General features: G+C 44.6%; 1 protein-coding gene across 1 annotated transcript; it reads left to right on the forward strand.

Moving 5' to 3' along the window:
- Nucleotides 1–1,776: 1,776 nt before the first annotated feature.
- Nucleotides 1,777–2,619, forward strand: LOC136610466 (olfactory receptor 6C4-like). Its single transcript, XM_066589693.1, has one exon. The coding sequence runs from the start codon at nucleotides 1,777–1,779 to the stop codon at nucleotides 2,617–2,619; it is 843 nt and encodes a 280-aa protein (XP_066445790.1).
- The last annotated feature ends 9,782 nt before the right edge of the window (nucleotides 2,620–12,401 follow it).

Genomic DNA, 12,401 nt, shown 5'->3' on the forward strand with positions numbered 1-12,401 from the left:
GCTGCGTGTCTGGCTCCGGTACTTTGGTTTGTTCCCTGTTTGTGTCTTTTGTTTGTCTGTACTTGTTCTGTTTATTTCCATGCACTGTACCCTGTGTGTTCAGGGCTCCCTGGTAGGGATTTGTAGTAGCCTAGGTACAAGTGTGGGTCCGCATCTGTCGGAAGCGATCGTCCGGACGATTAGGCAGGGCTCCCTCCCGGAGTATGGGCTTACAGGGAAAGTTTATTCTGCATTTACGTTGCACAGTCGAGAAATACAGGCCTTTACTCTCCTGCAGAGGTGCTCTATGTCCGTTCTGCATCTAGCCACCTGTACAAGCTAGTTCCTGCGTCTGTCTTGGCTGCCCCCCGTACCCTGTTCTTGTTGGCAGTCCAGGATGAACGTGACATCAATGTAGGTCAATTACAAGGGTTTTTCAGGACTGCACTGTTGATGACTTCTCTTTAGCATAGGTTATCAATAGTTAATCTTGGGGGTGCGTTACTTGGGATCCCCACCAATCAGCTGATTTAAGAGGCCACAACACTCAGCTACCCCCCACTGATCAACTCCTGAGGAAAGGTGATCAATTGTATACTTCTGGAAAACCCCTTTAAAGCTTAAACTCTAAGACCCCTGTTAATTCTAAGCACATTCTCTCTACCTGTGGGAGATGACATCAGTGTTATTCAAATTAATCTCACTGGATCTTTCATTTTCTATGATTGCATTTGTGGATATTAACATCAGGTTTGTTAAACTATAAAAGCAGGTTCTTTACAGAAACACCGCAGTGCTTGGAGTATAAGATTTAGTGATGTTTCTGTATTGGAGAAAAAAACATTTATTTCAAGTAAGATGTTTCTTTTTTCTTTCTTTATCCATAACTTTTATCTAGTTAGTTGAAGAATTATCTGCAACTTTTGAAGACTGCTGTAAACAGTCTACACGGGGTGAGACCACAATTGGAAAATCGTAAAAACCATCTCACGGACAATCAGCAGGTAGCCCTATTAGATTATGCACCCCCCTTCCTATTTACTGGGTTCAGGGAGGTTCACTTCTCATGTTGAATGTCACTAGAAAGGAGCATCCTTGACTTTCTTAGGTGCTATACAATGGAAAATAATTCTGATTTATACATTTGATAGAAGGCTCAGATGAAATCAAAGTGAGTTGACCGCCTCACACATCATAATGGTGAGCAGTGGCTTTTATACCGTAGTTACAAGACTGAATTTAGATAGACGAAAAAAAATTGTGTTCACCTGCTTTCAAGTATGCAGATCTTTAGAGCATATTTTCCATGTCTCAGCTTCCTGGACTTTTGTTATTTCGACACGGGGATGATCATTGACTGCATGCAATGTACATGGATACAATGTGAAAGTTAATGCTCTTTGAAAGTAGATATTTATTGATTTTTGTTTCTGCTTGGTACTGTCAAAGGAGAGAAAACTTTTAGGTCAAACCAATGTAATAGATAAAAGGAAAGAACGTAATGTCGGTATGACTATAGGTGTATGTGATTATATCTTTCTTGGATTGTTATATGTTCACCATTATGTGTTCATCACAGGTGTCTTATGTACTATAGCACTGTGGTAGGTACAGGAACATCAACCAGTCAAATCTTGAGATTCATCTAAGCATTAGTGTAACACTTCAACTATTTTACACTCCTTACGGATGATCTCAGGTCAGAACATATCTTCAGTCCATGAGTTCTTTATTATGGGCTTTCAAAGTCTACATAGATTCCATATTGTATTCTTCATAATCCTTCTTGTGATCTACATGATAATCTTAGCTGGAAACCTTCTGGTCATCTTCGTGGTGTCAACCACACTTTCCCTCCATACCCCCATGTATATTTTCCTCAGTCAGCTGTCCCTTTCAGACATCTTCCTCACCTCAACAATTTGCCCGAACACCCTTCTTGTCATTTTATATGATGGCTCCACCATTTCGAAGGTTGGCTGCATAACCCAAGCTTTTGCATTTTCAGTGTCCATGGCCACCGAGTGTCTACTTCTAACTATGATGTCCTATGACAGATATGTGGCCATCTGTAAACCGATGCATTATGTTACCACTATCAATCTTACCTTTTGTATGCAGTTAATTATGTTCTCTTGGGCTTTAGGTTCTTTTCTAACAATCATCATCATCGTCCTTATCTCTAGTCTTGACTTCTGTGGCTCCAATGTCATGATTAACCACTTTTTCTGTGATTATGGACCACTTTTACAACTTTCCTGCTCGGATACATCTGTTCTGGAGATAGTAGTACTGATTATAGCCGCCCATGAATCTATCATCGAAACTATGTTTATCTTTTCAACATACGTTTGCATTGTTCGTTCTATACAGAAGATATCCACAACTACCGTAAAGAAGAAAGCCCTCTCCACATGCACCTCACATCTTACAGTAGTGTGCATGTGCTTTGGATCAATTTTTGCCATCTATGTGTCCCCATCTGGAAAAAAGTCCTTTAGCATGAACAAAATCTTTTCTCTTCTCTACACTGTACTAACACCATTATTAAACCCGATCATCTACAGCCTGAAGAACCAGGAATTCAGAATCATCATTAAAAAAAAAATAATCACCCTGAGGCAAATCCTAACTAATTAACAGCCCAAATTACCTTATGCATGCAATATACAAGGTGTCTCAAAAGTGCTGTAAGACCATAATAGACTAAAACTGGTTTGGCAGACTGTGATCCAATTTTGCATACAAGCTGCAAAAACTGTTACTGATGAAGCATCAGCAACCGCTGTTGTGGCCTCATTCACCACTAACGGCTTTTGCCCATCCAGATTTTGGTTCATCAGCGACAGAACACGTTTCTCAGAATATGCAAAGAAGTTTGTCAACTGCAAACTGCTTCACAGAAGGGGAAATAAAAAGTTAAAAACAATCACAGAAAAATGGCCGTTACTTACTGAGTACATATAGATGCATCCTCCTCTCACCATGGAGGAGCCAATAACACCTGTGCAGGACACCGATAAGACAACCACTCACACTGTGTTTGCAATTTAAAAAAACATTTTTTTAATAGAGTTTGTCGTTGAAGATAAAAAATGTATTCAATTTATTGCATGGGTCATTACAGCTGCAATGATGCCAAACATATTTTTTGGATTATTTCTTTTTCAAAACATAAGGAAAGTGTGCAGAAGGGGTGCTTTCTTTTTTTTTTTTTACATTTTTTTGACTTTTTTTTCCTCTTTAATGTCACTCTAGGCTTTGTGAGGGAGAAGGGGTGATTTTGATATTTTAATTATAAGTATGGGAAAAGTTTTTTTTCTAACCTTTGTAGTCTTTCATTTTTTTCTATTAATTAATAAAGCTTTTTTTATGTATGTTTCATGTAAAACTCAGTTTTACATCTTGTTATTCCCGGCAGGGGACTTGAACTTGTTCATGCAAAATAATGCCATATCATATGTAGCAGGGCAGTGTCAGACTGGCCTGCAGAGGGTGCTAGATAGGCAGTCTGGTACCTGGAGAAAGGAAAAGTAAAGGTTAACACCTGATGAGTGTAGCAGGAAGTGGCTACAAAAGAGCCAGTTCCTGCCAGAAACAGAGCGACGTTGACTGAGAGTGCCAGGGAGACAGCTCAGTGGAGCTAGAAGGGCTGCTAGCCTCAGGGTCCAGTGCAGACCAGGAAAGGCGGGAGTTTGACAGGGAAGACGACCCTGAACTCAACACCCAGGTAGGGTGCTTATTTGGACTCACACTCTCTCACTCTCTTCCCCGCTACCCCCCGCTGTCCCCCGCCACCCCCCTGAGCACGCTCGGACAAGAATGCAGTTACTCGAGAAGAGTAACTGGATTATCCGGGCGTGCTCGCTCATCTCTATGTATTAGTACTTGATCAACAGGGATCCGCCGCTCGGGATGCCCGTCAATCAGCTGATTGTTGGGCCCGCTGCCAGTACATCATTATCAGTGGTCAGGAATGAATGACCATAACGAGGAGCAGGAAGTGTAACAGAAGCGCAGTGCTTCCATTGATTTCACTTCCTCCCTTGACCACTGATGACAATGTCTGGTCCTGCTGCAATGACAGTGGGACGGATGATCAAATGATGGATGGTGATCCTGAGTGGCAGATCAGTGTCGGTCAACCACTGATAGGTCATCAGTTGTAAAAGAATATTATGTTCTTCATTCTTATGTGCAGTGTTTATAGTTTGTGAAAGATTTGAAGTTGAATATTGGCACCACACAAATAAAGATTATTAAGTAACACGAAAAAGGAATCCTATGAGGCCAGAAAAACACACCTGCTTTCTTTCATTATGGCCAGAAATAGCTCCAACCTTGTGCATAGACTATGTCTAATATTACACCTCAGCCCCACTACTTTGAATGGAGATAATCTACAACACCACTCCCAGCCTATGGAAAAGAGGGGCACTATTTCTGCAGAAAAAATTTAACCTTATACGATCCCTTTAACTTCTTGAGGACCTAGACAATTATTCTTATTTTCTTCACATTTCAGTGATCCTAACATTTTGCTTGACATCGCTGTATGAGCGCTTGTTTTTGCGGTACGGCCTGTACTGCATGCAGCTGTCATTTTTAGATACATATGCATCAGTGTTTAATTTAGACGCATTTCTATTTTAGCAACAATGTAAATTCTAGAGTTTGTATTTATTTTTTATCTATGTTACAGACCTGTTAGATGTAGGTGCATGGCAACAACAGAAGGAGGCAAAGATGTTCTCAACAAAGCAAAGAAACTCTTTACTGTACAGGTGCGTGACAATCTTCTCCCCATAGGATTGGACAAACTGGAAATGGTCTCAGTAAAGTCTCTCTTGGCAAATCAAGCAGTATCTCACCAGGTAGAGGCGTAACTTGAAGCTTCTGGACCCGAATGCAAAATCAGTAATTGGGCCCCCAACTATAATGCTTTAGTCACAGTACTGGGCTCCTGATATGGAAAAGAGAAGTCTTAAGGGCCCCTTAAGGCTTATGGCCCTTGGTGCAACCACATCCCCTGCATCCCCTATAGTTATGCCCCTGTCACCAGGTGCATAGTTCTGACCAGCACCTCCCAGATACAGAGGTGATCATAGTAGGACTGTTCTGGCTTTGGGTCTCCTCTCCCCACAGTGCCCATCCACTTACCTGGGGCTTTACATATCGCATAGTTTCATGGCTGTTTGGGCTGATATGAAGGCCAAAGCATGGACTCAATTGACCCAGCGACGTTAACCTTTTTCTTGTCTTCCTCCTAGATGATGTAATTCTCTGGGCAGCCTCAGCTTTTGACAGGCAGCTAGCTTGGTCTGGAGCCTGGTCATCTTTTCTCCTTTATGACAGGGAAAGGGAGTCTACCTCCATTGGCTCTACTGCTCTGCTTGACCACATCGTCATCTGAGGTCATCCATACTCACAGCAGCTGTAATAAAGCTCTCCCCTTTCCCCAGTCGGGAATATAGTCTAGCCCCATAAGCAGTGTCACCAGGAGAAGGCTACGCTGGGTTGGATCTTGAAGCCTGTGCCAATTTCTGTCTGCTGGCTTTTACTTTGGTGTTCCTGATCTGGGCTGTCTTTGCCCTGATGCCTTGTAGCCCACTCTTGCTATCACTCCAGTAGGGAAATGAGCCTACTGAAAAGAATGCCTCTATACTCTAAAAGATAGTGCCCACCAATACTTATATACACTGGTCCCCTTATCAGTAAATAAGCTAGGAGGGGAAGAACCTTCCCCAGCCTTTACGCATATCTGCATCATCAACAGGGTGTGACTTCAATGCACCACCCAATACTTTTACAGGGGCAGCATTTTACTGATCCTGTAAACACTATTAAAAGAGATGAGCGAGCACCAAAATGCTTGGGTGCTCGGTACTGGAGTCGAACTTTCCGTGATGCTCGAGAGCTCGTTTCAAGTAGCGAACCCCATTGAAGTCAATGGGCGACACAATCATTTTTGCATGGACCGATGCTCCGCATAGCTGATGACTTCTCAAACACCAGAAAACATCAGAAAGTCATGGAAATACCACAGAATCGGATAGGGAAGGGCATGGGCAGCATGCATGGCTGCATCTGAGGCTCCCAGGTCCCACTATTAAGCCAAAATGAGGGCAAGAGCCTGGCTGTCACCTCACTAACAATTTACTTCGGACAAACCCTCATTAGCAAGGCACACGCGATGGTACATCTTAGCCAAGCACCACACTACCTGCAACCAAGGACAATCATTGCCTGCGGGTGACCCCGCTGCCTCTTCTCCTGGGTTACATGCTGGCATTGCTCTCCAACCCCCCCACACGACCCTACGTCCACAGCGCACACAAAAGTTTTCCCGCGCAGCGTTCAGCTGCCCTCATGTCACACGCTCGCTTCATAGCCACATCACCCTCATGTCTATTTATAAGCGCGTACTTGATGAGGAGGAACCGGAGGCACACACTGCAGAGAGTTGGCAAGGCCAGGCAGCGACCCTGTTTAATAATGTGGGTGATAGCCCACAATGCTGTTGAGAATTGATGATAGATTGACGTACCAGCCTCCACCTTGTGTGACCCAAGGTGCGGTGAGTTACATAGCAATGGGAAATCCATGTGTCCCACACACTTCATTCTGTGTAGGTGTCAGATAGCTGAATGACGCGCTGAGAACGGCATCTGTGCCCTACCCAAGTCATTCAGTGTATTTGTGCCAGATAGCTAAAACACCGCAATGGGAAATCTTTGTGCACCCACAGCACATGCGAGCCCATGAAACCCAAGGAAAGTATTAAACATGAAGCAATCACAGTGCCCAAACATGGCAGACTTTCACTCCGCCCAGGACCTCGGTCTCTGCACACAGCCTTAGTAATCGTGGGCATAAAGCGGACTCCGATGCTAGTACAGCTGTGAAGGTCTCATTAAATCAGTTACCGTTGCTTTCATCGCTCCAAAGACTGGATGAACCATGAAGAAGTTCCACAGGCCAAACCTGGCGCAGTTGCATTTCCCCAAGGACATAGGCCTCTGCCCACACCCTCAGCAATCGTGGGCATAAAGCGGACTCCGATGCTAGTACAGCTGTGAAGGTCTCATTAAATTAGTTACGGTTGCTTTCATCGCTCCAAAGATTGGATGAACACAAAGAAGCTCCACTGGCCAAACCTGGCGCAGTTGCATTTCCTCCAAGACTTCGGCTTCTGCCCTTACCCTTAGTAATCGTGGGCATAAAGCGGACTCCGATGCTAGTACAGCTGTGAAGGTCTCATTAAATCAGTTACGGTTGCTTTCATCTCTCCAAAGACTGGATGAACCAGGAAGAAGTTCCACGGGCCAAACCTGGCACAGTTGCATTTTCCCAAGGACAAAGGCCTCTGCCCACACCCTCAGCAATCGTAGGCATAAAGTGGACTCCGATGCTATTACAGCTGTGAACGTCTCATTAATGCAGTAATTCTCCTTTTGTATGGCCCAACCAATATCTCAGATAACTGTGGTAACACAAGAGAAAATACATGTTGCCCAGTGCTGATCCTCTGACCCTAAGTAGGAGGAGGAATTGGCATAACAAGGCCAAGAAACCATGACCGAGGTAGGACCCGCAATAGTCTGTGTGGGAAGTATGTGAGCGGACCCTGGGTTAGGCTTGGTCCCTGCCTCCACCTTGTGTGACCCAAGGTGCCGCGAGTTACATAGCAATGGGAAATCCATGTGTCCCCACACAATACATTCTGTGTAGGTGTCAGATTGCTCAACACCGCAAGGGGAATGTTGTCCAAGGTCTCATAGGAATAGGCAGAGGCAATAACATACCGGCTGGCCGACTGCGGGATGACTTGGTTCTGGCACACACCTCACATGATGAAACAAAATTGATGAACTGGAACAAAAAGCTTCCCAACTGGAAGCTTTGACGGGGCTAGATTTTGTGCTCTACAGACTTGCTGTTCTAACTCTAATGACACTGCCAACACCACCACACCTTCGGACAGGATAGGGGCAGGAGGTTCATCAGAAACTACTGGAAAAAAACTTCTCAAAAGGGCATCGGCCTTCACATTCTTCCAGCTTAGACGATATGTAACTAAAAAATTGAAATGGGAAAAGAAAAGTGACCAGCATGCTTGTCTGGAGTTAAGTCTCTTAGCCGATTCCAGATATATGAGGCTTTTGTGATCAGTGAAAACCGTTACTTTGTGTCACGCCCCTTCTAGAAAATGAGGCCACTCCTCGAATGCTCATTTAATCGCTAACAATTCCCTGTCCCCAATATCATATTTTCGTTCCGAAGACGAAAATTTATGAGAGAAGAATGCACACGGGCGGAGATCTTGCAATGTCTCCGTTCCCTGAGATAGCACTGCTCTAACTCCCACCTCTGAAGCATCGATCTCAACAATAAAAGGCCTAGAAGAATCTGGCTGCACCAGAACCGGAGCCGTAGCAAAACACTTCTTCAATCTCTGAAATGACTGCATTGCTTCCGCCGACCATTTAGTAGGAAAGCACCCCTTCTTAGTCATATCAGTGAGAGGTTTAACAATCACCGAAAAGTTCCTAATGAATCTACGGTAATAGTAGGCGAATCCCAAGAACCTTTGTAGGGCTTTCACATTCTCTGGTAGGACCCAATCCTGCACCGCTCGGACCTTCTCAGGATCCATCTTGAAACCCTCTTGGGTAATTATATGCCCCAAGAATGTGATCTCTTGTACAGCAAACACACATTTTTCTCTTTTGGCAAACAAACAATTATTGCGCAAAACTTGGAGAACCTGACGAACATGAGAAACATGAGACTCGAAATCCGGGGAAAAGATCAAAATATCATCCAAGTATGCTAATACAAATCTGCCCACAAACTGATAGAGAACCTCATTGATAAAGGACTGAAATACTGCAGGTGCATTAGTGAGACCAAAAGGCATCACCAGACTCTTATAATGCCCCTCTGAGTTATTAAACGCTGTCTTCCACTCGTCCCCCTCCTTAATCAGGATTAAATTATATGCCCCGCGCAAGTCTAGTTTAGAGAACCAGTTGGAGCCATTCAACTGCGAAAACAGATCCGGGATAAGGGGGAGAGGGTATGGATTGCGTTTCGTGATCTTGTTCAATTCCCCAAAGTCAACACAGGGACGTAACCCGCCATCTTTCTTCTTTACAAAAAAGAAACCAGCTGCTAGTGGGGAATTAGATGGCCGTATATGATTCTTTTTTAAACTGTCCTGGATATAATCTTTTTTTTTTTTTTTTTTAAATCTGTTTTTATTAAAGTTTTTTCTTTTATTACAACATGTCATCATTCCATATGCAGTAATAGTATAATAGACAGGCCGATTCGATCACGTAATCAACATAACAGGTATATTCTCCTGCTTAACATTCATATGGTGAAAACATCGCAACCATTGCTTTGTCATCAATCCCCCTGTCCAACCCACGGCTAATGGGACCGCCCACTTCGTTTGGTTCCACGTCTCCGAGCCGGGGGCAGGGCGGGGGACCGGTTCTGCACATCTTATTTAACATAACAGGGGGGTGGGGTATATTGGGTAAGGGGGGGGGGGTCTGAGGGGGGGTGGGGAGGGGGGGGGTCATCCTCGCCACTGGGCAGGGGGTATCTGAGCATTAGGAGGACGGGAGGTCACGGAAGGTAAGCCGTCCCTCCGCTCCTCTCTCGTTCATCCACCTGATTACTGCGTCTAGGGTCTCCTCATGACCTTGACAGATCTGCACCGCCAACCGTCTGCACCTCTCCTCTACAGTCTTCTTTGTCTGATTTAGTTCGTAGTTTATAATCCCTTATCTGTAACCTATAATCTGCAATTTCCAGTCTCTGGTTGTCCCTTGTTAGTGTAACCCAGGGCTGTAGTCCCCCGTACTTTGCCAAGAGAGGTCGGGGTCCCGCAGCCAGCCAAATTTCATTCAGGGGGTTTCCAACCAACCCTCATTTACTTTTTGTTCCCGACCAGTCGTCGGAAGTACATCAGTTCCCAGTCGGTGTTCTTCTGGGAATCTATAGCGCTCTCTTCCACAGCTTCCATTTTTTGATAAATTTTTCGCGGGTCCCTCTTTTCCAGCTAGTTAATTCCTCCAGGCTATATAAGAGATCTACTTTCCCTTTCCACTGGTTCAAGAGCGGGGGCGTCCTCTGAAGCCACATTGTGGGAATCAGAGATTTGGCTACATCAATCATAAGTGCTATCAGGTTGTCCCTTATAGGATGGAACACATCGGATGGTCTACCCAGAAATATAATTTCCGCGGAGAGGGCAAAGCCTGGTTTAATGCTTTTAATTACCTCCTCTACTCCCTTCCAGAAATGGGTGAGAACCGGGCAGCTCCCCCAAATATGACTGTAGGAACCCGTCCCTGCGTCACATCTCCAACATCTCTCCTGTGTGGCCAGCTTATGTTCGTACAGCCACTGTGGGGTTCTGTACCATCTGGAGAGTAATTTATAATGGGTTTCTTGGAGAAGTACGCAGGGCGAGAACCCAAAAGCGGATCGAAGGATGAGCTTCACCTCTGCCGGCGTAAGAGTAATTTTCAATTCTCTTTCCCACGATGTGAGAAATGCTGGTTTTGATTCTCTCGTGGGAGCGACGAAATTCCATAGGTAATATTTAATACCCCTATGCCTAGCAGCCCCATCTTGCCACATCTTTTCAAAGTTTGTGTATGGTCTAGTTGATCTAAACCGCTCACGGAAAATTGTGATCATCTTTGTGGAATGTGCTTTTTGTAGAAAGGATAGTTTAAGATCCGGTCTCAGTGTTTGAATCACTTCTGGCTCTTTTTTGCAAGTTAAGTTTTGGATATCTTCTATTCTAAGGTGGGAAAATTTCTCCCAGATACTTCTGGTTGCCGGATCTAAGGGGACTTTTAGTAAGGCTCCTATCGCCTCAGCCGGTGCCACCGGGGAGGGGTCGGGCGCCAGGGCTTTACCCAGGTTTTCCCAGACCTCGCAGGGCCCCTTCGTCAGTGGGCTTGAGTTTTTAACCTTTTTGGAGGCTTCTGTAGGATACCATAAATCTGATATCAATGTGTCTCCATGTGAGGTTTTCGCTAGAAGTTGCAAGAATGGGTCCCGTTTTGGGTTGACCAGGTCCACCCAATAACTCAATTGGATTGCTCTATATATGTCTTGCATACAGGGCAGATCGATGCCCCCCTCCCATCTCCTTTTAGTCAGTAGGCTTTGAGCTATCCGTGGCCTTTTGTGTTTCCATATATAGTTTGAAAACATAGCTTGGAGAGTTAAGAAGAACGCGTTTGGTATAGAGATTGGGAGCATACAGAGTTTGTAGGTAATAATGGGTACTACATATGATTTAATTATATTTTTTCTCCCAAACCAGGATAGGTATGGGATGTCATAAGACCTAAGTAAGTGTTTGATCTGAGCTAGGAGTGGTTGGAAATTAGCAGTGTACAGATGTTCCACCTTTTTAGTGACCTTGATCCCCAGAAAGTCTATTGCTGTGTCTGTCCAGGCCAGGGGGGGACTGAGTTTTTATCATTTTGCTAGTGCTCTCAGGCACCGATATATTTAAGATGGTCGATTTTGAGAGGTTTATCTTAAAATCTGACATTTTGCCAAAGCTCTCTATATATGCGATTAAGTTTGATATACCCCTGGCAGGGTCCGACACCACAAACAGGATATCGTCCGCGTATGCCGCTAATGAGAGTGTTTGGTTCCCTACCGCGATCCCTTTGATCCCCCGATGTTGTCTCACTCCTTGAAGGAGTGGTTCCAACGCAAGCACAAATAATGTCGGGGAGAGAGGGCACCCTTGACGGGTCCCATTGCAGATGTCAAAAGCGGGTGAGAGTGTATTGTTTATTCTCAGCCTCGCATATGGGTTTCTATACAGGGAGAAAATTGCTGCGATTAGAGTATTTGGGAAGTTAAAGGCTGACATTACCTTCTGTAGGTAGACCCAATTTATCCGGTCAAAGGCCTTTTCTGCGTCTGTCCCTATAAGAACCATGGGGGTTTTACGCAGTTGGGCTATTTTTATGGCATGTAGAATTCTATAACTATTATCTTTCCCTTCCCTACCCTTGACAAAACCCACTTGTTCTCTATTAACTAATCTCGGGATCAGGTCCTCCATTCTTCTGGCCAAAAATTTCGCCCATAATTTTACATCGAGATTAATCAAGGAGATTGGTCTATAGTTGGCACACGTTTCCGGGTCTTTGTTCTCTTTATGGATGAGAGTTACGTGGGCCTCTAATGATTGTCTGGGCAGGCACTCTCCTTGAAGTAAGGCGTTAAATAGCTCTGTCAGTCTAGGGGTCAGTGTTTCCTTAAAGGTTTTAAAGTAATGGGCTGAGAAGCCATCCGGTCCTGGGCTTTTGCCAACAGGGCACGACTTGATCAGTTCATCTACCTCTTGGTCCGTTGCCGGTGTTATT

Source organism: Eleutherodactylus coqui, chromosome 2 (assembly GCF_035609145.1).
Source record: "Eleutherodactylus coqui strain aEleCoq1 chromosome 2, aEleCoq1.hap1, whole genome shotgun sequence".
In the NCBI taxonomy this organism is placed as follows: Eukaryota; Metazoa; Chordata; class Amphibia; order Anura; family Eleutherodactylidae; genus Eleutherodactylus; species Eleutherodactylus coqui.